This window comes from Motacilla alba, chromosome 21 (assembly GCF_015832195.1).
Source record: "Motacilla alba alba isolate MOTALB_02 chromosome 21, Motacilla_alba_V1.0_pri, whole genome shotgun sequence".
In the NCBI taxonomy this organism is placed as follows: domain Eukaryota; kingdom Metazoa; phylum Chordata; class Aves; order Passeriformes; family Motacillidae; genus Motacilla; species Motacilla alba.
Window position 1 is genome coordinate 553,416 of NC_052036.1, and position 24,551 is coordinate 577,966.

Sequence of the window (24,551 nt, forward strand, 5' to 3'; positions counted from 1 at the left end):
AAAGTGATGTTTCCTTTTAATGCATTACACTTACTTCTGATCAACTGAATTGCACCTGGAATCCACCAGAGAAGGGCAGGTGGATGAAGGGGTGAGGGTTGCACTGCTGAAACTGGACACGGACGGGTCCCGCCCAATTGGAGAAATATCCGAGAGCTGCAAGCACAAACACATCACAGCAGCTGGGCTGCAGCTGAGCTTCACTCCTGGCTGAGAATGCCTTTCAGCTCAGACAACAGAAAGGCTTTTTCATCAGCCATTCCCCTGCTCAGCAGGCAAATTTTCACACAAACCACCACAAACCCATCTGGGGGCAGAAATACAGCAGCATCTATGCAGACACAGCTTGTTTTAATCAATGTCCTACACTTCTGATTATTCCCACTCTGACTTCTCCAGTGGATAAAACATCATCCAGTTTAAAACTTGGGATTCCCTTTGCCTACAGGAAGAATTTTTAAGAGTAGATTTATCCTTTTACATAGCGAAAGGGTATGTAGGGAAAGACAGTAAGAGCCTGCTAATAAACTGGGAACTGTCCTAGAGTGCAAGTCCACACCATTGCCAATTCCTGCCATAGCAGATTCTGTGACTCACAAACATGCTGCTCTTGTACTCCAAATAGAGTGCACTACAATTAAATATTACATGAAATATTTACCTTACAATCGCTGATGCTGTTGTACACCTGGTTGAATTCCCGATTGAAGGTATGAGTAAGAAGCTGCAGACACTAAAGGGGGTACATGAGGGGAAACAAATGAGTCACATAGAAGAGCTTTATATTTAGATTTTCAGAGAAATTTGAACAGGTCATTTGCCAAGACACACTTGGCAGATCATGAAAGAAAAAAGAAATCCTAAACTGCTATGAAAAATCCCAGAAGAGGGTAATAATCACCTCACTTGATAAAATTAGAAAGTTTTTATAGAACCACTAGCACAGGGGAATGAGCTACAGCCACAGCCCAAACCTCCCCAGCAGCACTGGCCGGTGAGAGTGGCTCATTCCACTAGCCAAGATGTTACAATGAAACTCTCACTACTGGATGTTCCCCAAGCTACCTGAGAAGCTCGTGATTGACCTGTAATCCCCTCTGACACCCCAGCTGCAGCAGGACGGCTGCCCTGAGCCATACCTTGGTGGCCAGCTCCTTCTCCCGGTCCACCAGGCTCTCGATGTCCGCCGAGTCGTAGCCGCTGCTCTCGCTGGGCGTCACCGCGCTCTCGAAGGTCGTGGTTGAAATCTGAGAAGAAATGCTGGTGGAGGTGCTGAGGGTTCCACTGCTCAGGCTGGGAGACAACGAGTCACTCAGGGACTTGGGGATGCTGTCACCAAGCTTCTCACGAAGCAGAAGAAAATGTCGGGTTTTTTCCACCTAGTAAGAAAAGAAATGGGTATCGTCTGCTCCAGGAAGGTGCCAATTTCACACACACTGAATTCTTAAGAATCCTTTACTATTCATACCAGTAACTTTCACCAGGGAAGGGAGTTTACAGTGGCACTGGAAATTGAATTTGCCTTTGCTGAATACACTGAGATTCTGAGCTGAGGACTCTACTCGGCAGCCAGCCACACTCTTCGTATCTTCTCTGCCAGAAGAACTGATATAAATCCTCAAATGCGTCTGACTTCCATCTCTTTACTCACCTCATGCAGCAGCTCCAGTTTCTCCAGTTCCCACTGATGCTCTAGAATGAGGCTGTCACCCCTGGGCCTCCAACCTGCCAGGTTCTCTTCTCCCCTCACATATGCCACAGAAGTATCCAGGACTTTCCTCCTCCTCCTCTGCATTCCTGAGCAGTAAAAAACAACACAAGACGCGTTAAAACCATAGCCAGAGAGGTGTCACTGAGAAATAATCAGCAATTTGCAAAGAACCAGCACTTCTGCTGTTTGGCTGGAAATATACAACATAAGGATTTCATTACCTGCAAATACACAACCAAAGATATTTGATTTAGCCCAGCTTTTTTTTTTTCCAGATATTTTCTATTGACCAAGATATAATGCAAACTCCTGTTCAGTCTAATTCAACACAAGGACTTCAGTTTCTACATCTTAGAAGAAAAATACACAGGTACACCATGAACTACATTCCTTCCCACGTGGTGAAGATGGCATCAGAAATTAGCAGCATCTTCAAAAGACAAGAAAAAGCTCTACTGCTGCAAAACCCAGTCTCAGCTGTTAGTTATGAGCCATGGATTGTGCCCCTAAGACTCAGGTACATGCGCTCAGTGTCCTGAGCTATCCATGTAGAGAACATAAAGTCTAAAGTAAAAGCCTGAGTAAGTATTTTATGGAATAGCAACGTTCCATTGCTCCTATGAAACACAGGAAGTGCTTCTGATCAGGACAGAAATGTTTACTCCATTCTGCCTGAGAAATTTTCTGCAGTATTTTATATTTATCACTGGAACACCCAGTCACTGCTTACCTGGACTTCCTGAGTCTGACATTTTGCATAAACTCAGTTCATAGATCCCAGTTACTCGATTGCTGTTCACAGGAAAGCAGAAGAAACAAAAACACACTATTTATTATCTTCAGAAATAAAGTGCTTCAGCTTTAGCTCAGTGGTTCCCAAAGCAGAATTTTAAGTATAGTTGTTAGTTCAAACTAGATTTCAATACTATTCTTGCACAAAACAGCCAGAACTGCAAGATCCCAAAAAAGGCATTTCCCCATGTTCCCACCCCACGCTGCACTGGACTTGAAGAGCACATGCTGCAGTAAATTCCAGGTCAGGATGCAAGCTTGAAAAATGGATCCCTCTTCCCAATTCTGTCAGTATGGCAGAGAGGTCAGTAAAGAGAGAAGCCATCAGAGCTCCACTGAAATAAATGCGAGAAAGAACATTCAAAACCAGACTGGAGAACTATGAGTAGGTAAAGTTTCAAGGAAAAAAATTAGGATAACTAAACTAAATCCTCTAAGAGAAAACACAAATGCTGACAAAAAAGCTCAGTACCAAAACTAACTGCACTTACGAGTCGGGGGATTTGGAGTAGCCGCTGCCGAAGAGGCTGCGCAGGGACCGCGGCGGGGAGATCTTGGCGTCGCGGGAGTAGAACACCATGCAGACATCCTTTGTGATCACAGCAGGCTGGATGCAGTGGTCGAGCTAAGAGGAGCACCAGCAATGAATGAATGGCTGCAGCCAACTGTGCCAAGTTCCACTGCTGCCCTGAGTGGGACAGCTTTTGAAATCTGCTCTTGTTCGGGCCTTTGGTGAAGGGTTTTCATAGGTGTGTCTGTGACAGAGAACTGCCAATTTCTTGATGCATCCCGTGAAATGATTTTACTGCACAAAACAACAGTGTCTTGCACACAAGCCAAGGGCTAAGCCCCTGCTTGTAACACCAGTACTTACACAGCAATATTCACTGATTCCAGTAGATTTTCAGATACAAAGGTAGATAAAACAAGGCACAACAAGGCAAGACCACCAGTATCTCTTGTGTTGCAAGGCAGTAATACCTTGACATCAAGATGTTAACTATGAGTACATTTTTTCCACCCTGTTCTCAGGAAATAAATAAACACTCTTACTGGCTTCAGGATTCAAATCGCTTTTGAATCTATTTCTCTTGGGTACATTCTGTGTCCTGTCTCACATAGTTTATAGCCAGCAGGAAGGCACTGGTGTCTCACCTCCAGGTAGGCAGAAAGGGTCATGTAGATCTTCTCTCCATACGGTGTCACTCGATTGAGGAGGAGGGAGTTGTGCAAGGAACTATCCCAAACTGCCTCAAAGCGGTAGAAAGTCCTGGAAAGAAGTACAGGAAAAGGTCAATAGTAAGAGTTCCGCTGCAGCCCTCTCATCACTCAGTGTAAAGCATCTCTTCCTGATATCATCCTCCAGTGATGTGGATAACAAATACTTGAAGCAAAAACCTTCTCTTTATTTCCAAGATCATTCTACCTCAGTGTGGCATAAAGACCACCACGTGTTATGGAGAAGACTCATCTAAAAGAGAAAGAGGGAATGCAGAAAACAAAAGCTTCATAGCTCTACAGGGAAGTCAGCACTGAAGAGTTGTTTCTAAACAGAGAAAATTAATTTCTACTGCTGAAATTCAGCCCAGCTGGATCTTAAAAGTGCATGGGAAGATTCTTTCTACACCACATTTTAGGACTTCTGTAAGAAGTTTCTTCAGTCTGGGACAAGGAAAGATAGGAGCTGAAAGCTCCCACAGGTTTACCCCAGCAATCCAGAAGGTTCAAGTAAAAAGTGAGAGACAGCATCACACAGAGGACAGCTCAATCACCACATCCAAAGGCATGGTTATACTCTCCCCTCTCTAGCAGGGGCTTGGGGAAATGAGCTTTCTCCTTTCTCACAGGCAGCGACTGATTTCAGGAAGGTCACTTTGGAAAGAAGGCCTATGGCCCTATTCAGGAACTCAGCACACCTTTCCACACTGGTGACAGAAACAGAAGGTATTCATTCTTCATCACCTCTATATAATTTCCCTCCCAAATCCTCTTGCTATTTTTATCCCATTTTGAGTCCAAATGATGTAGTACTAAAAGCAAGTGCTTCATGTATATTATTTTTTTTAAGTAAGTTATATATCTGAAGAGTTTCTGTACTAATTCCCAACTCGGAAAAATAGAAGATGAAACTAAAGACAAAGGACAAACAGCAGGGTGGAGGTAGAAGAAACAAGAAAATACAAAGTGAAACAAAAAGAAACATAAAACACCTAAAAGCAGACATGTCAGAAACAGAGATTGATCTCAAATAGAGCTCTCAAGAATGCCCGTTCTCTGATACCAACTACACAGCTCCTAGCTAAAGGCACCCTGAACTGCAGTCAGGTGGGAACACTGCTAGATACTGTTTGCATTTGAAGAACCATATTTAGGAAACTGCTTCTAAATATGTTGTTTCTATTAAAAATACAGAGAAACATAATCTAAAGGCCAAGTATTCGGTAGCTTTAAAAACACAGTGAAGCACTGTAAAGGAATAATCCTCATTTGAGTTAGATTAGGCAAAGAGCACAGTTGTCTTCTAAGCCTTTACACATCTGTGTTGAGTCCTTATGTTTTAAACTTTCATCATGACTTAGTTATGACAGCATGAAACCCATCTGATCACAGATGGAAAAGCACTGAACGCAGCCCTGGCATCAGTTCTGCACCGTGTGCCAAACAAGATTTCTCTTCATGGAGAGAGAGCACAGGTGTAAATGCTCCTCAGTGCAGAAATACAACACCCTCTGGAGCAAAATGATGTTTGGACAAACACCAAGACGAAGTCAAGCACAGCTTCGAGGCAATTATTTTAGTGGATCTTTTCTAGCCAGGAAGGTAAATATACACAGCTTTGCCAGCCCAAACCAGAATTTGCTACAATAGCTAGAGAGAGAGAGAGAAAAAGCAGAAGTGAGCAAACTCCTTTCAGCACAGCCAAAGAGGAAAAGGGAGCACAGAACACACAAAGCATGGAACAGAGGAGAGACAGGTTAAATGTGGAGTTAAAACTGCTTCTGAAGTGGATCTCAGCATTAGTGAAAGGTGGTGAATTGGGAGCACTGAAGACTGTCTTCTCTTTTCCCGAGGCAGAGCACAGAAAGCAGAGTGCAAGTGCCCCAGACTGTGCAGCTGCCATGCCAGGCTGCCATCCCACTGGCAAGGTGGAACAGCAATCCAGCCTGGGCAGGCACCGCATGCCTGGCTCCCCTGCAAGCTGCCAAACTAAGGAGTGGCAACCACATGGTTAAATTTCATAGGCAAACCCAGCCCCAGAACAGAGGCGGAGGAGCAGGCACATGGCAGCCAGTGCTATTTGCTCAGAGCAATTCAAGCAACCTCCTAATTCAGTCCTTGGCTTGGTCCTTCAAACAAGCAGCATTGCAGAGTCAGAGACAGTGAGAAATTCCAAATTTAGTTCTTTGGAACAGAACAAGGGAAGAAAATAGCAAGGACTACAAAAAGGGTCTTTATTTGATGGCACATCAAGAGAATCAGAAAGACTGCACAAAGGAAATTCTCCTACTCTCACATGTGAAGGAAAGTTCACTTTCACAAGTCCCCCAGTGAACTGTGCCTGAATAACCCTCTGACATGGAGGAGGAGGAGCAGGAGGAGGGGGAAGAGGGGGAAGAGAGAGGGGGAAGGGGAGACTACTTCTGGAAGAGCTAAGAGGTGTGCTAACAGAATTCAGTAAAAGCTGAGGGAAGTGGCAGCAATACAAATGGGACATAAAGCATTCTATTTTCAAGAATCTTTATGTACAAAGGAAGCAAACAGAAAATACCTAGGCATATCCTTATCAAGAAAGAGCCTGTAAAAACATAGAAAGAGCTTCAGTTAGTGCAGCCAAAAGCAGAACAGAAAAGCAACAGCTGAGAGGAACAGAACAAGTGGACTAAGAAACAAAACAAAGTGAAAAAACCCCACAGAAAGCAGCAAACAAGTCTGCAGACAATGAGCAAACATTAAGACATATCCCTTACCAGGGCCTCAATTCCCTTCCACCATTCTGCCATGCACTCATCCCACAACTTAAACCTTGGCATTTTGGGACGAGATGCCAATACAGCAGAGGTCAAACGAATTTCAGATTCCTGCTGGAGGGCTCACTTCATTCACTTACCTGTTGGAGCTGTGAGAGGACTTCAGGTATTTTGCAGAGATGATATTCAAAGACAGAATGGCATCCACAGCAGCTTCATCTACCTCTGCTTTATTTCTTATACGCCCTAAAAAGGGAAGGAGGAGGAGGAGGAATCAATTAAAATTCAAACTGCAACACAAAAGGAATTTGTTTTCCCAAATACAATTTCAGACTACATGAATAACAAGCAGCTGTAAATGGAAGTTGCAAAACTTAAGTTTTTCCTCTTGATGTTTTTCAAAATTCTCCTCCTACAGGCAGTGCTCATAAAAATGACAGAATCTGATACAAAGAGAAATTACAGGCAATTGTTTTTCTTCCTTACAGAGCAAGACACAAAACCATTTACTCACCAACCACCAGCTCTCGCACATCTTTCCAGTGCAGCTCACTGCCCTTCTCATGGATAATGGTGACTGTGATTCTCCTCTGGATTCCCTGTGGAGTTCAGAAACAAAACACTGCTGAAGTGTTCACACACACACACACACACATCATCTATTTTGCACTTGTACTGCAAAAGTGAAGTGAATAATATCATTTAAATAATATCATTAATATAATTTTAAATAATTTAAGTGATTTAAATAGTATCATCATATATCATCTGTAACTGAACAAGCAACTCTTTGTTTCAGGGTGCTAAAATTCATTTCAAGGGAATGTTATATTCTCATATGTAAAAGAAATTAAATGCTTCCCCTTCCTCACTCCACAAAGACAGAGTAGGAAAAATATAACTTTAAACCTGTAAACCATATTTACCTGGAATTATCTTTATAATCTAGCTACAGACAAAATATTACTAAAGATTATAAGAGGAATTTAAGATGCACTGAGATACAGTCACTTCATAGATTACGTGTCATAACCACAAGCAGTGAGAGAGAGCAAATGGATTTGAGTCCACATGATCCTCCTGTGTCCTTAGAGATGCTGGAGAACACTGAAGGCACAAACCTGGTCCCAGAGGCTCCTGCTTTTTAAAAGGCTTTCCTCGTTCCTGAGTGGGGTGCCCACTGAGAAGCAACAGGAACAGCAATATCCTGGGGCCAGTCTCCTCACAGCCCAAGCCAACAGAGCCAGCTCACACTGGGAGAGCCTGCCTGTCACTGCCCAGCTGTGTGGGACAGGAGCTGCAAACCCCAGGCAGCAGCACCCCGCCCTCCCTGCAGACATGGCACTTGCTGCTCCCCAGCTTTCCGCAGTACCTGGTGCAGCAGAAAGGTCCCCTGGCAGGGCAGGCCCCCGGTGTGATCCACAATGGCAGGGATGTACCTGTGTGAGACAGGGAACCACAGATGTACCAGCACGGCAGCTTCTGCTGCCAGCTGCCTCCTCTCCTTGCAGCAGCTGAAGACACAAGAGGGGGTCTTTCCAGCCCCTCTCCAAACAGGCTCCTTCTGGCACTAGACATCAGTCGGTCGTGGAAGCATCACCCACTGTACTCCCAGTACTCATGGAAAACTGTGGAACTCACTTCTCAATATACACCCCTGCAGACCTGTCAGGGGAAAACCTTTCTGGCAGAGATGAACACTGAACAGAGGCTGCTGTGTGACTGGAGTAAAGTCTCTAGTGTCCCAAAGAATCCAAACTCATGGCCTACACAGGGAAGTTTTCCGGGTGCCTGTGCCTGGAACTTCACCATGGAAAGACCCCTCCAAGTGTGAAAGAAAGTCATTCTATCACTTCAGTCCCTTATAATGGGGACAGCTACAGCCAGCAGATTGGACACCCATCACTACAAACCAGCCAGGCCCCCACCACGGTGACTGCTAAACACCAACCTGGTCTGAGCAGAACAAAGGGGAAAACCCCAGAAATGTCATAAACCACCGTTCTTGAATCATAGTATTAATCACAATATTAATACAGGACTTACTCCCCTGTTGGCTCCAGTTCACTGATCTCAAACCACACCAGGAGGTCGTATTTGCTCACACTCTGGCCCAAGCTGGGCTTGCTCATAGTATTCAGCTTTGTAGCTGGAACTTGATAGAAAAAAAAAAGAAAGAAAGAAGAAAAAAAAGAGTGGCTTTCAAAGGACTCACAGAAACATGCCATTTCAGAGGTCCTACATACTCTGTGTATGTAGGCAGACCACAGTTTTTACCATGAAAATTATGTTGCTTACAGCAGTCATTATTTCTCTAAGTGTTTTTTAAATCTAGGTTACTAGAATAGAAAAAAATTTTGAAGTTAAATAATGGAACAAAAGTGCATTGAAAGAGCCTGGAAAAATACACAGTTCCTCTAGATCCACAGAGAAGAAGTTTCCTCACATGTGCATTAGTTGCTTTATGGTTTGACAGTTGGTGATTTAGAATTGCTGAGGTCTGTTCATCTGCAGCATTACTCACCCATAAAGTACATTTCACCTTCCCTACACAAGAGGAAAAGAACAGAACTTAAAACTTCAGTCTTCACTTCTTCATGTGACAAACTGCCAGACCCTGCACCACTTGGTTAAGATATTGTATATGTAAAAAGGCAGAACAAGACTTATTCCAGAGCCCTAATCCTGCCTAAGTATTTTTCTGGGCTCCTTATCTCTTGGAATTAGTGAGTGTAACCAGCCAGATCCCCTCTAATGCCTTTCATTCAAATGTAGGGATAAACCATGTTAAAAAAAATAATGAGACAGCTTAAATTCTAGAAATAACCTAATACTCCCTCACACATCATACCTATTAGTTACCATTACATGCTTTCTCTTATCTGCTCACTCATTACATTTTTATAAATGGGAACATTTTAAAAGCTTCGTTCCTTACACTCTGACTGGGATTTTTGTAATTCTGATCTTCCATTTTTTCTCCTTTCACATACTAACCTCACTGCTTTTATTAAGCCAAATAATTATTCTCCCTTCTACCTCTCAAGACCCAATCCCCCCTTGCTCAGGTTTGCTTTAGGTTCTCCCACCTTTACATCTCTGTATCCTTCAGCTTCTACCATGGCCTTATTTCCTGTGCACTGGAAGGACATAACAGCCCCCAGATAAAACAGCTCCTTACAGGAGCTCCCTTACACCCAATCACCTCATGCAGCTGCACACGACCTCCCTCCAGCCAGAGGAACAGCAAACACACAAGTCACTCAAGGTTACTGCTAAGCAGAGCAACTCAAAAGCATCAGAAGAGACAAACAACAGAAAGACACACGTAACTAAACATGAAAGCTTGATCCTAGATGTTCTCACAGACTTGCTCTGGTACAATTATTAATCAGCATGACTTTTTTTTGAGTTAAATAAAACAGAATACAAATGGAAGTGAGGAACAGCACTGTTAGTGGCAGGAAAGGAAGATGAGTGAAAAGGAAACCTATACAGAACACAGCAGGATGTTTCCTCTATACCTGCCTGTGTTTCCGTATGCATCTCTCATCCCAGTATCACAAAACTCCATGCAGAACACAGAAAAAATCAGAGGTCCTGGAAGTTTCAGGGAACAGATGCAGTGGCACACAAAAATGTGTGACTCCCAGCACACTGAGGTCTACAGACTGTCTCTATGGTTCTCTCTGAAAGAGCCCCAAATTCAAGCACAGCATGATCCTTCCAAGAGCACAACCATGGCAGCTTCTACTCCTAATACTACTACACGATGAAGGAAAAAGGAATTTGGAAGCACATTTTGGAACTACTTCTACGTCTATCACAGACCAAGTTTGGCTACTAACCATCTCGTTTAGGAGCCCGCTCACTCTGACAACTGGGAACAGGCAGAAAGAGAAAAGGTGGCAGCTGGTCAGCTCCATCCTGGAAAGCAGCCACGGCAGAGGAGGCCAGCACGGTGGCATGCTCGGACAGCGTGTTCAGCACATGCACGTTTACATAGCCAGACATAAGGTACCTAATCAACTCAATTTTCCTTTCATGGTCTGCAGAGGGAATGCAACACACACAGAGAAAGGATGGTAGAAAGATGCAGGTGAGAGAAAGAGGGAGAAGGAGGAAATTAAAGGTGAAATGGAAAAAAAATCACAAAAGAGTTCAGCATGCATTATTCCAATTAAGCAAAGAGAACCAAGAATCATTTCAACAAGACTCACACACTAAACGAGAATATGAGAGAGCAAAAAGATGAAGCAATTAATGAATAAGCAAACTTCCAGTCAGTAAGTGCTCAGTAAGCACGGGAAGAGCCATAGCCAGACCTCATGGAATATGGTCAATAGCTCAGGAATGGAATTCTACCCCCTAATGAACTAAGCAGCACTTCCTGCAGAGGAGGTTGAGAAGAAATAAAAATAAAACATAAAGAGGGCAGAGAGCCAGCCAAGACATTCAGTGCCCCCTGCAGCAGTCACTCCATTTACATCTCTCGGTGTCCTGGACAGCTCAGGAATACACTACAACCTCCACCTGCAGCAGCAGACCTGTGATTACAGAATTACAGAGCTGTTCTCACCTGGCTTGGACAGTGGCATAGGGGGAGGAAAGAATCTTCGAGAAGGCTGTGGAGGGCTACAGAGAAATGAAGAGTTATCAATACAGAGGCAGTTAAATGTAAGAAATATACACAAATGCACACATATGCATCTTTGTATACACACACCTGCTACTGTCTCTAAAAATATCCTCACAGGTCTATGAAGACAGTAAATATCCCCCGTCAGGAAAACAAGGGGGCTTAGCACACTTCTCAGACTAACCTATGCTCTTTTTCTACTCTAGCTTAACCAATCCTAGGAGCACTGCTGAGATCTTCCCAGAGCTCACGGGTCACTGCTGAAGCTCCCAGTATTCCCAGTGCAGTGCTCCAACTACCAGGGGGTTTTTAGGGTGGACTGGCAGAACAGCTTTCCATGTTTGACAGGGCAGAACAATTCCATCAGTCACTACACTGGGAAAACAGGCCTCTGCCAGCACTTTCACCTCCATCAGGAATTCTGCTTGTGAGGCTGTGGTGCACAATTTCAGGAATACAGAAACTGCATAACCTGAGCATGATGCCCAAGGTCCTTTATGCCAGGCTAGTGGCCAATACCTGTTGAGATCCTGTCCCTGCAGGTGCAGAGGATGCTGCTGATAATGCCCAAAGACTTCAAAGACAATGGGCTTTGTTTTGATGTACTCCACAAATGATTCTGTCACTTCCACAGCAATCTATTTCAAGAGTAAGGAAAGAAAATGAGACATTCAAAAAAGGAAATCTCTTCTAGGAGTCTGCATTTTTCATATCACCTAGTGTCACTCACAGTAAAAGCAACTGCATTCTCTTCTGGTTTAGGCATTAATTCTACTCTCCAAGAACGGAGAAAATTAAAGCCTCAGTATCAGGCGTTTCAAGTAGAAGAAGAGGAGGCTGTATGTAACCAAGGCATTACACAGTTCATAGAAATAGATATATTCAGCTCATCTGAGATCATGAGCACTGCTATTCACATGCATATTTTATTTCCCGAATTCTAGACTGTTTTCAGCCTGGAAAGGAAACACAGAATTCAATGGCAGGAAGCAGAGGTGAAAGAAGAGTTAAATTTGCCACAAAGAATCATTCTGTGTTGTGTTTTGTGATGGGGATTACATCACTCCTAGTACTGTCTATTCCTAATAATTCTGCTTGCCTTGAAGGACACACACAACTCCCAGAGCTGACAGAGGAAGTTACTGCTCATTAAAGCTTTACTTACATTCTGAACATGGTAAAACCCAAGGGGAGTCCCTCGGCCATTGTTTTTGAGAGGTTCTGTTGAAAAAGCTTCATCATGTCGATGTAAAAAGCTTTAAAAAAATAAACCAAAAATCAGCCACCACAGAATGGTTTAATGAAGATTGCTGTGCTCTGAATCCAACCCTGAAAGGAAATTCTAAAATCCTAAAAGAAATGTATTCTGCTGGAACTTTAGAAGCAGCTGAGTGATGGCCTAAAGCTGGGCATACCATAGTCTTGTAGGACCACAACTGTGGTACTTGTCTTATGTCTTTATTGCTCCTTTTTATCCTCTTCCTTAAGAACCCAAGCCTAAGACCACTTTCACTTGAGAAGTACTGATTTCCTCCAGGGTCATGCAGCTTTTATTTAAATGGGTGTATGTACAATCTAGTATTGAATTTTTCACATTAAAAGCTTAAAACCTTAAGATATCTATAAACAAGTAGCTTATGAGTCCACTTTCATTCCTAATTCCTTTCTGCAAAACTTTAATCCTTAACTTAAGAGAAAGTGAGGACCAAGGACTCCAGTAAGTGACAAGGTGTTTTCCTCTGTACAACACCTCCACCCATCTGAAAAGCTCTCACGAGTTCCACTGCCCACTACCATTACCTCTGTCATTATCTCATCATATCTCTCTACCATTAATTGCCTAATGCAAGTAAAGACAAATTCTTACTTGAATTGGCAGAAAATATCTGCATATTCGGGCAGGATGCCACTGGCCTGAAGCACTGTCACACGGAAGGTAAACACACTGCCCAGCTTCAGGTGATCACCAATTTCCTCAGTGAACCCTTCCATAGTCATCTTTCCATCCAAAGTGGCTGACTTCAAGTCTTAGGGAGAAAAAGAACATCCCACATGAAATAATTTTTTTTTCTCCTTTCTTTTCTTGAAATAGTTCTTCAGGAGACAGTTTAGTCCCATCACATTTTTTTTTCCCTTTTAAACCCAAATAATTTGCTGATAACCAAAAGACCCAAGTATCTGGGAAGTTTTTCAGCACTGTTCTTCAAATGAATCTCATGTTCAACCAGGATCTCTCATGTTCAACCCACTGGTAACACCTCTCCCTAACCATGACACTCTTGAAGGACACTCAGCACTCCTTTATGACTGGCTGAAAGTGTCACAAATTTCCCAGAAGCTCTCCAAATACCACGTATTTCTTGCTCACCCAGCTCGTTCATTCTGTTGATCTCCTCTGGAGGAGTGGTAACCTCGGAATTCTGCCCTTGCCCCTCCACAATCCGTAACTCCTCCAGGGACAGTCCAGACCGAGTCATCGCAACCGAAGAAAAATCACTCTGAAAAGTTAAATACAGTGGCTTGTAACAGACTTCTACACTTTCCGGGTTTGCCATCCCCTTCTTTCCCTACAACACGTGTTCTTTATTTAGAAGCACAAGCTACTACACTCAAAGATACCTAAATCAATGCTAAGAATTCTTACCTTATCAAAATACTCATTGTCAAATGAAATTTTAGCTGTCCCAGACTGTCGAATACCAGATCCATAATCTGGGGCTTCTTCATCAGCTAAAAGAACACAGGGAAAAAAGAAGATAGCTCAGTAAATGATGGGAAGGGGAAGGGAGACCCCACAGAGCTACCCAAAAGCCGAAGAGTCATCCAGTTACAAGGTGAAGTAAGTGCTAGAAAAGATCATGCCAGAAACCTATCCATCAGGAACTCGGGTGTGGGAAAACAAGACAAGCTCTCAAGTTTCATTCTGAAAATACTTAACTTTAGAGAATTTTGAATGCAAACCAACTTTAGTACTAATTTTCATTATTTTTTTACTTCTGATTATTATACTGAGGTAAACGAACATCTAAAATTCTGTAGCCATGAACTCAGCTCCACCAGGACATGCTGGAAGTCTGAAAGCTGGATCTGTCCATACAATCTGCTCATATCACCTCCTCCTCTTCACAGGTGATTCAGGTCTGAGTGCCAGGAGAATGGTTTGCTTGGTTAGCCTGCTCCTCGAAGGCAGCAGTGTCTCACCTGCTATGGCCTGCACAGCCACGCGCAGGAAGCCCCGCACCTCGCCCTTCTCGCTGACCACGGCCACCCTGTGGATCAGGGGCACGGGGTACAGCAGGTTGCTCAGGTACACGAAGGCTCTGGTGACAGGAGAGAAACACAGCCAGCATTAGGAACGGTGTGCCAAACCCACTGCAGCTTTGCTCGGCCCTGGAACAGTCAGATCCCAGACACTGCACTTCCCAGCCCTGCAGGAGGCCCCAGGTCCATCCTGCCCACACAGGAGGCTCTGGCTCCATCCTGCCCACACAGGAGGAGGTTCCAGGTCCATCCTGCCCACACAGGAGGAGGTCCTGGGTCCATCCTGCCCACACAGGAGGAGGCTCTGGATCCATCCTGCCCACACAGGAGGCTCTGGATCCATCCTGCCCACACAGGAGGCTCTGGGTCTGTCCTGCCCACACAGAGCTCTGGCCAGGGCCAGTGCAGCCACCAAAGGCTCTCGGTCAGAGCTCAGAGGGACACAGGGCTCACAGGAATGAGTTACAGACACAGGGAGAGAGGATGGCTGTATGGGAGGTAACCAGAGATGCACTGAAGTTGTGAACGGAGCTGTTAGCAAGCTGATAGAATCCATCAGGAAGCTAATGATGATAAAGAATGAGGTAGTTGGAAATGATAAATTAAAAAGGAATTGACCTACTGTGCTCACACAGGCTCAATTTTTTACTGAACATATAAACCCACTCTTTTAAAAACAGACTGACTGAATGTTTCCTGTCTTCTGTATTCCTTTGATAACACTGTGTGCAGAATAACCAGAAACCCACAATAAACCATAAGTCATCACTCAGGTTTCTTGGAAGATTCACTGATTGCACAGATAGTGGAAGACTGAAAGTCTTCACGGGTGAATCTCATTAGAAGCATTTGATTTATTTCTTTGAAAAAGCAAAACATAACAAATAAGACATGACAGCACTGCTCCAGAGCAACCACTTAGAAATGACAGTTTCCAAAAGGAAAAACAGCATTTAGGCCCTGTGGGGGACAATCCTGCCCTGCACTAACTTTTAAGTTATATACAAGCAGGGTCTGTTTTGGAGCAGTAAGGTAGCCAATTTAATTGTATAGATTTTAATTAAAAGTCAGACTAAAGTTATTAAGTTATTTTATGTTTCTGCAATGAATTGCAGTAGTTTTTAAAGCATCACACTTCAGTGGGATTAGCTTGAGCAAGACATTAAATGTTGATAAACTCAACAAGTCAGCTAAAGAACAGCTCTCATCACGGGGAAATATGGAAGGTTTTATTTATTAAATGAGCTGTTTCAGAGTTCAGGGGAGTACTGAGATGCACAGAACTTTAACCAGTACTTTTACCAGTTAGTAAATTTAAAGTGACCCTTTATGCAACTTTAATGAATTTATGCACATTAATTTGTATTAAACAACAGTAATTTGTTTTACTAACTTCCTCCCTACAGTCCTTTTTATTAGTCTTTAGTATTACAAATAATCCCTGTTATTGATAACTGTTATTGTTTAGCATTCCTAGGAAAAGTCCTGCATGACAAAAGGGAAGTGTTGCTCCTTGGGTTCACATGCCCCTTCCAAGGATGAATGAACTCTTTTGAAATGACAGGGAAGTCAAACAGGTGTCAGTCATAAACCAAGGACACAAAAATAATGCTACTAAAAAAAAGTGGTGACAAAATGCAATAGAGAAGAGGATGATTAATACAGCTATAAAGTAGCAAAACAAAAAATAAAGAAAACCATACAACAACAACAAAAAACCAACTGCAACATAACACTTCACTAAGATTAGGATTTAATTCCTTTTCAGTCTGCTTCAAAGTGAGGTAAGCACTGATAAGCAAGGAAAGGGAAAAGAGACTAAATTTCAAGTAACAAAATGAGAAGTTAAATTTTATTTTTGCCCTCTAACATTTTCATTTTTAGCTTTGGAATTCCAGGTGATGCACATCTGAGGAACCAGCATCCAACCGCACAAGAAAACAGTCCCTGAAACTGGAATGGTTCACTTGGACTGGATCAGGGATGGAGCTCCAAAAGGTATGTGGTTCTGTGCTCAACACGAAAAACACACCCAGTCTGAAATGCACATTTCCAGCCAGGGAGAACAGACATTTCCCAGCAGAACAGAGCCCAAGGAGTCTTGCACTGATGTGCACAGTAGGAGTCTCACTAACTAAAAAGAGTCAGGCATTGCAGAAGCCTTCTCCCTTCAAAGCCAAACTAATGGAAAGTTAAAGCATCACCTGCATGAAAAATAAAAAATACATGTTTATTGACAGGGCAAAAGCTCTGAAGGTGCTGCTCAACATGTGACAGCCAAAGCATTCAGCTGGATTAACCCCTACCATGTGACCATCCCAAGGAAAAAAGTGTATTTCTCTTCTCCCTCAATTTGCTTCCATCCAGTCACCTTGTTCACTGGAATAATTTCAACTTAGAGAAAAAAAAGCACACAATGCAAAAAAGTTTAAAGCTTCCTGTTTACTGATGAAAATGCTGCATCTCTTCTGTAGAGTGGAGAGCAACTGCACATGTGCTGCACCAAAACAGAGCTGGGTTATGCAGCACTACAGCTGCTTCGTCAGGACACAGAGCCAAGTTAGGAGTGGATGAAATCTTAAGGTTATCCTCCTCCTCCTCTTCCCACATCCGTGAGGATGCCACTCCCCAAAGAGCCCCGAAGTGTCCCCCTGCACTTAGCCCAGCAGACTGAAAGAGGGGAGCTGGATTAGCAGAAAGATTGGTGAGGTAAAATGGCATACTCACAACAAAACTAGAAATTAAATTTAACAAACACAATTTTTAAAAAAACCAAAACAAAACCAACAGAACTCAAAATGATGGCAGATATTTTTTAAATAAACACATTAGGATTTAAATAAAATAGCCCATTGTCCTCTCCCACCTCCCTTAAAAACAAAGCAAATGCTTGATAGGTCACACCATTAAAAGGAGTCAAGCTTGAAGAAACCCAGCATGCCAGAAGAGATGGCTAAAGGGACCAGCTCTTTTTTCTTTTCTTTAAGAGTTACAAATAAAAGACAGTCATAGCACAGAGAGAGAAAAGAACTGTGATGGCCAGGGAGTTAGATAACTACATGCTCCATCTCTCCTCCTCTCCCTCACGACCTGCACTTGCTATTGCTGACAACCCCCCAGAAATACCAAAAACTGTTTTATTTGTCCTTCACATTCTATAATGTAGCAACCAGTACACACTTGGAAGTGATAAGGAATTGTGGTTTTGTTACAAAGTGAACACTGCCTTGTGCTCAAGACAATACCTATGTAGATGGACACCCCTGGTAAGTCACTGATCAAAAGCAGAATTCTCACACTGGAGGGCACAGAGGACTCACATTAGCTCCTGCTCAGTGGTGCTGGGCAGTCTAACAGCTTCTGCCCACAGAATGGGCACAACAGAACAGGAATAGAAACCAACTGAGGAAAAGTCACTCTCTGGCCTCACAACAGGAACTAAGTTTCATCCCTCAACACATGCACAGCTCTGTACATGCAGCTCACAGCACGCGGGCCAGTGCCCAGAGCGCTGCAGCTTCACGTGCCCACAGACACAGCTCAGAGCTCTGCACAAAGCAGGGACTCAATCCGTGTGCCTGCCAGGAAGCACCAGTGTTTTCATTACACACTCTATCTGCTCGGCTCGTGCTGAGCTTCCTGAGCCGCCTGCGAGCGAGCATGAACAGCTCAGCTCTTTCCCAGGCTCCGGGGGCACACGGGGCAGCCGGGGCTCACAGGAGCTGACAGCCAGCCCAGAGCAGCACAGATGGCTTTCCCAAACCGCCTCCCCACCTGAACCACATAATCAGAGTTTGCAAACGTGGTACCAAGCCCTGCACGTGAGGGCACAGATTCAGAGACCACAGAGGACTAACACAATTTCTTGCAACTTTTGTAATTTTTGTTTAAAAAACAGGATCAGGGAAGTTCCAAGTTTCACTACTGGCAATGCCTGGGGTTAGACAAAACACACTACACTGAACTCAAAGCTTGATAAAGACCAGCAATTTTTCATAAATTATGCAAACAAATGTCCTGCATTTGAGGAAACTGCATAAAAATCCCACCACCTTGACCCTGAAGTCTTTCCTGCTTACAGTCACAGAAAAGGATAAAGCCAAGCGCTGGTCCCTTTTTCTCTGTTCCTCCCTTCTGCTGGCCATGGAGCCTTTTTTTGTACCAGGCCTGTGGCAAGCACATTAATGAGGATATTGGCTTACAGGGTAAGCAAGGAAGCACAAAAGCATCACCAGGGGAGAGGTCAGCAGCAGAGAGAGGAGCCAAGCCACTAAATAAAAATGTTTCTGCTTCTTGTCATGAGAAACATGTGCTAGTCAGACTATTGCTGAAGAAGCAGTGTGAAGAAATACATTTCTTCAATGTAATTTGCTGTCCTTAAGGGCCTACACCACAGACTGAGGTCTGGTAATGCCCTAATTCCTTCTGTTCTGGAAAGCTCAGTGATATCCCAAAATACACCAAGCAAGCCTGTTTCAGGAATTCAAGCACAGTGCCTGGGGAAAGTGCTGATAAACAGAGACAGTGAATTTCAACGCTGATGACCTTTCACTGTGTAATACTGGCTACAGAGGGTCAAGCATAATCTGAGACGCCAAATCATCTCAGAGAACAGTCTTGTCCTCATCCAGAAAGGACCATTCTTCTTTCTCCTCATGCCATCTTTTCGTATGCAGTGGACGTTAAACCTGTTTTCAAAAAAAATGGATTTCTGGGGTTGGACTGAAAGACTTCCCACCACAGTCAGATTCTCTTCCATGGAAGAAAATAGCACACTACAATTCTATCTTAGTGACCCTGCAATGGCTAAATAGGGAATTCTATAAAGGTTTAAATTCTGTATGCAAATCCCCATTCATTCCAAGCTGCAACAGTTATCTAGAGATAGATTTACTCACACTGTTGCATCTAAGGGTTATTTTCTCAATTACTACTTAGGTCTTCATGGCTCCAGACACAGGAATTTAAAACTTAATGTTGAACTGCACTCATTCTCTGGCAATTCCAATTTATGGACACGGATATTTTGGCTAGACTGACCATCTGTGTAGCACAAGGCAGAGCCATTGCAGCCTGCAGCAAGAGCTGGTCCCTTTTGGCCATTCTCAGAGTAACCTCACCAACCTTCCCACTAAAATGAACCAAGGGGATCGGTCGTAAAACGGGTCGCGCCCATCATTGAAGAGGTCTGATCCCTCCTCAGTCCCAACGTCGGAGCCAGTGTCATCCACAAAGGCCTCATCATCAAAGTCCTCCATCTCATCCTGCTGCTCATCTGCCAGTTCCGTGATGTCGGAGTCGGCCGTGGAGAAAGTGGGGGAGGGCGTGCGATCGGCCAGGCGCTCGTTGACGCAGCCATGGAATATGGGGGAGCTGCACATCAGCGAACGGACACCGATTAACAGGGTCAGCACACAGAACCTCACCAACAGCTCCCTCTCGCCAGCAGCACAGAGACCCCTCAACAACAGCAACGGCTCCAAACCGCCTGCACTGCAACGAAATGGGAGGCAGGGGGCTGCCAACAAAGTCAGGGAACAGAGTGTCCTTGAACGGAGCAGGAAGCAAATGAAAAAGGAACAGAAACACGGCTGAGCATACAGAACTTGTGAGGACATCCACGTAACACAGCTACATTTCTGATTTCCAGCACAGCAGTTCTGCAAATAAAAACATTGTAAAGGTGCGGACGGCAGCAGGGAACACTAAAGAATCCCATCAGACACTTCCCTACAGTATGACCAAACTATTTGAACCACACATGAGAGACTCTGGACCACTTTTCCAGTGTTCTTCATATTCTCACAGCTCTGCTCCAGTGACTTTAGATGGAACTTAGCCGGTTATATTCTTTTAAAATAAAATTGTAACTTACTAAACGTTCACTTAGCAGATTCTACTACAGATAGACACCTGAACTGGCAACATTCTAAAGAGCATTTTCTACTCTCAACTGTATTTGAAGTCTATTCCAAATCCCTGAAAGTTAAGACCCAGCTGACCCAGAGGCCACACGGTGTACCAGCAGTGCACGCGGAGCCGGGGCTGCCAGCGCAGCAGCAGCGAGCTGTGTCGTACCTGCCCACGAGCTTGAACCAGTGGAAGCGGTCGTAGAAGGGGTCGCTGCCCGTCATGGAGCCCTCGGGCTCCTCCTGGCTGCCCGAGGCCACGTCCCCGGCGCGGTCGTACATCTCCCGCATCAGCTCCAGCCTCTGCCTGCAACAGACAGCAGCAAAGAGCTCAGAGACAGGGGCAAAGGAGGCACCAACACAAGGAGGGGCTCACCCCGCCGGCTTCACCTGCACCCAGCCACACCTAAGAACAGAGGAGGCTGTGCCCTAAGTTGGGTGCTTCATTAACTCCCCAAAATGTTAGACAGTCTGGGAAATATTTTGTCAGCTAATTTTGTCAGCTAAGCACAAGGCAAGGTCACTGCAGAAGCTTACATAAATCTTGGACTTTAATTCACTTCTAAATATTCCCCTTTCACATCTAATTCTGGCATACTTTTTGCTTCAATTTTACATCAAACCATGTTACTGAGTAATTTTGGCAGTTCTTTGCATTCCACTCCAGAAATGTTGGCATTTGATTCAAAAGTGAACCGATTTCATTATAGACTCTAATTATCCATTTATTTTATTGAAGAAAACAAGTGTTTCACACTGCAAGATCCTTTGTCTGGAAGTTATTAGTAGGAAAAAAGTCTTTCAGTCAATATTTAGAGAATGGGGAAAAGAAATGTCATTTACATGTGACGAAAATAATTCCAATTGCAGTCAGAATTTGTGTAGCTTCCACAGAAATAAAATCTTCTTTAAGATTTTTATCATAAATTATGTCCTATACTGCCAGGTTATATACAGCAGGTGGCAAGAAAATTATTACAGTGGAAGAACTGAAAAAAGTAATGCAGAGAGATGAGCTGTGATGAGTCTTACTACATTCAATAGACAAAGCCTAACCTCAAATTACCAAAATTAGATGTGAAGCTAAGGTGTGAGAAGCTGGGGAAAAGTGCACTTGTTCAAACAATCCAAAAAGCTGGTATTTAGAACATCCCACAGTGTCTAGAAAGTTTGGGAGGACACAGAGAAAAACAGAAACCGATAAGGAACAGTGAGGGAGGAAATTTTTGAGTGAAGTTCCTCGGACACAGGGAATTTTGTTCTCTAATTCTATGGACATACTTGAGTTTTTCCAAGGACCAGTAATGCGTCGCTCCGTTCTTCAGGTCCTGCACCTCCACGGCCACCACGGTGCGGGGGAAAGGCCGGCGGTCCCGGCTCTTCTCCGGCTCGGCGGGCAGGAGCTCGGGGGGCAGGGGGGAGTACAGCGTGTCCGTGAGCAGGACAAACTGGAACTGCACCTGCATGCAAGACACACGGCACTTGGGTCCTCAGAAGCCCGATGCTGGCGTGACGTTCACTCAGACAGGAGCCCGAATCAAGGACTCGCCATTTTCTGAACCCTTTACAGCCCAAATTAATAAGCAAGACACATAAAATTACAAGAAACTCAGAGCATTTACAGCAGGATTATACAACCAAAACTGATGGGTCAGAAAATTCAAAAACTGGCTCTGCACGTCCCTACCTTTTTCTTTAACTCTACACTGATTGCATTGGCTTCCTTCAGGTACACTGCATTTCCCCAGAGCTGGTCCCTCAGCGAAGTGAACTGGTGGAATTTCCACTTCCTGAAAGCCCACTGGGCGAGTTCGTATTCATGGCGTGTCCAGGGCACTGGGAAGGACAGAGAAACAGAGGAATGAAACAATGGCTTCCTCTCAAAACCAGCACATGCAGTGTCCCCTACTCCTGCCGACTGTGCCATCAAGCTCCCAACACGGTTTCTGAAAGGGCAGAAAACAAAACCTTACATTTTCATTATTCATCATGGAAAAACTGGACTCAAACTTCCTCAACATTAGCAGTGGAGATTAATGATCATGTAAATGAGATTTGGAACAGAGGAAACAAATTTTTTTCTGCTCCTTTTATTTTAAGTTATTTGGCAACTATTAAAGCCAAATGCTGAAAGAGTGGAATGAGAGCAAGTATAATGAGAGTAATAAATTATCTACTGTCCAGAAATGGAGTTCTACAGACATGTCACAGCATTCTAAGAATTCCTAGCAAGGAGGAAAGAGAAACTTCAAGATCAAAACAAGGAAACAAAGACAACAGTGTTACTTTGTTTAAGACACATGAGCTCTGTCAGTGCCAGGAAGAGAGAGATTCCTTCAAGAGAACCGAATCAAGGCTTGAGGTAAACTATTCTAGTTTGTGCACCAGTTGTATTTGAAGCCGTAGGTCTACTGTTCCTGTGGAATGTATTCCATAAATGGGTGAAATCCTGATGTTGAGAGGATTACAGATCAAGAACTTGCAGTGTTTTGCAGCTTTCTAAAGCAAGTTTGCTATTACAAGAGATGATACAGAGTCTGTTCCTTTACACCTGTAAAGGAACCAAATTATTTATATACCCAAATTATTTTCAGCTTCAAACTCACCTTCTTCCTCCTCCTCCTCCTCCTCCTCTGTTGTTTCAGCTGCCAAGGACCGTGTCTCTACCTGCTTCTGGAGGGCCTGCAGTTTGCTCTCATAGTCCTGTGGGGAGAGAGGAGACGCTGTGTAGGAGGACAGACAAGAGCCAGGGAAAGCTGAGAGACACCAAGAGCTCAGAGTGACAGGCACAGATCCCATCCACACAGACTCCGGAGAGCGCTCCCAGGTCACACAGCAGCACTGCTCCAGCACAGTCCCCGCAGAGAGAGCGCAGGGGCCAACACAGCACAGAGGAGCTGGTCTCTAAAATCACCACATTTACAGGTACACAGCTCTAGAAGAGGGAAAGCTTTAGGAGCTCTTTTGGGGGAGGTTTTGCTAAAGACAGGAAGAAGGGGATTTTCTTTGGAGGCTGGCTGCTGCTTTCAGAGAGGAAGGAAAGAGGCAGAAATAGAGAATAACGCAAACATAAATTTGAAAGGGGAGGATTATTCACCTTCATTTTCTCAAACAGAAGGATTAACAGCACCACCAATTTGCCTTTTTATACAAAAAAATTAATTTCAAACATTAGTGGGGGAAGCACTTTGTTTTCAATGAGATTTTCCCCACGGCAGGTAAGTACCACTCTCTCACATGTGTATTTCAGACATCAGCAGATAAAATACCACCATGGCCCTGGCAGAGAAGTCTGTGCAGTGGCTTCCCCACGAAGAACACTTCAGCAATAGCTTCTGGCACAACAGCATTTTCTTCCTGTTCAGACCTTATCGTGCCTTGAAACACATGCCACTTAAACCTAATGAGCCTTTTATTATTTGCTGGTAAAACAAATACAAATTAGAACAGACTCTGTCACAGTGCTCTTGGTCTCAAAGCCTATCCCACTAGGGTGATAAACCTTTGACATATTATTACACAAATTAAACTGGTTTCTCAAGATTTTTATACAAGATTCACTAAGGGTGTTGCTGAGTTCTTAAGGAGACTTCTTGAAGGCACTCATCTTGTATTCCAGCCTTCTCTCTTCCACAGTTCCAAATCCTAAAATTCTTCTCCAAAGCCCAGTTTGCAATAATAGGTTCTTAAGCCCAAGAGCTACAGAGTAAAAGCTTTAAATTTTCCTCCCATCCCACCTAAGTGTCCCATCTAAAGAACTGCATCACTTATCCACAGTATGATGGTGTCTGCTTCAGTCAGAAAGGCTTTAGGCTCTACTTGGAAAGGAGCTACACCTCCAGAACATTCCTTCAGGTTCATAAGTAATATTTTCTGAAAACAGCATTAACAAATGGTAGCTGTGCCCTTAGAAAGTGCAGGATTTTAAATACCACAAATTCAATATCCCTGAGAGCAAAATGGAACTTCATATGGCCTTCACATGATGGCTTTGTTTTAATTTTCGGCTGCATTTTAATTTTCTAATTTCCTCTTGAATGTTTAATTTGGCTAAAATGCTCCTTCTTCATTTGTTTCTGCTCCATTCACCCTAAGTTGGCTACTTACTTACACAGGAAGTAACCTCAGCCCAGCAGTGTAAGTACTGCAAACAAAAAAATACATATCCTTTCTTTTGATATTCATCCTGAACTTCTTACATTCACAAAAAATCTATTCTAGACTTCATGAGACTTCTCATGAAGTATCAGACTTGTCTACTCTTCTGAAAT

The 24,551-nt window shown here is 43.7% G+C and overlaps 1 protein-coding gene across 23 annotated transcripts in view; it reads right to left on the reverse strand.

Annotated features, from left to right (window-relative positions):
• The window catches only part of KIF1B (kinesin family member 1B), a 76,729-nt gene that overhangs the window by 7,434 nt on the left and 44,744 nt on the right, over window positions 1-24,551 (reverse strand). For 8 of the 23 annotated variants that reach the window (XM_038159810.1, XM_038159803.1, XM_038159813.1 and 5 more), the window contains 25 exons: window positions 22,887-22,983; window positions 21,968-22,116; window positions 21,562-21,740; window positions 20,450-20,587; window positions 19,496-19,744; window positions 14,312-14,430; window positions 13,755-13,840; window positions 13,479-13,608; window positions 12,978-13,137; window positions 12,276-12,366; window positions 11,630-11,748; window positions 11,051-11,106; window positions 10,320-10,520; window positions 8,518-8,626; window positions 7,844-7,910; window positions 6,986-7,070; window positions 6,612-6,717; window positions 6,273-6,299; window positions 3,659-3,773; window positions 2,995-3,128; window positions 2,442-2,503; window positions 1,652-1,797; window positions 1,140-1,379; window positions 662-733; window positions 35-156 (listed from right to left, as the gene is read on the reverse strand). In XM_038159810.1, the coding sequence (XP_038015738.1) occupies window positions 35-156; window positions 662-733; window positions 1,140-1,379; window positions 1,652-1,797; window positions 2,442-2,503; window positions 2,995-3,128; window positions 3,659-3,773; window positions 6,273-6,299; window positions 6,612-6,717; window positions 6,986-7,070; window positions 7,844-7,910; window positions 8,518-8,626; window positions 10,320-10,520; window positions 11,051-11,106; window positions 11,630-11,748; window positions 12,276-12,366; window positions 12,978-13,137; window positions 13,479-13,608; window positions 13,755-13,840; window positions 14,312-14,430; window positions 19,496-19,744; window positions 20,450-20,587; window positions 21,562-21,740; window positions 21,968-22,116; window positions 22,887-22,983 (3,059 nt within the window). The remainder of the gene's footprint in view (window positions 1-34; window positions 157-661; window positions 734-1,139; window positions 1,380-1,651; window positions 1,798-2,441; window positions 2,504-2,994; window positions 3,129-3,658; window positions 3,774-6,272; window positions 6,300-6,611; window positions 6,718-6,985; window positions 7,071-7,843; window positions 7,911-8,517; window positions 8,627-10,319; window positions 10,521-11,050; window positions 11,107-11,629; window positions 11,749-12,275; window positions 12,367-12,977; window positions 13,138-13,478; window positions 13,609-13,754; window positions 13,841-14,311; window positions 14,431-19,495; window positions 19,745-20,449; window positions 20,588-21,561; window positions 21,741-21,967; window positions 22,117-22,886; window positions 22,984-24,551) is intronic. The other 15 variants (XM_038159822.1, XM_038159816.1, XM_038159821.1 and 12 more) reach the window with 6 other exon arrangements.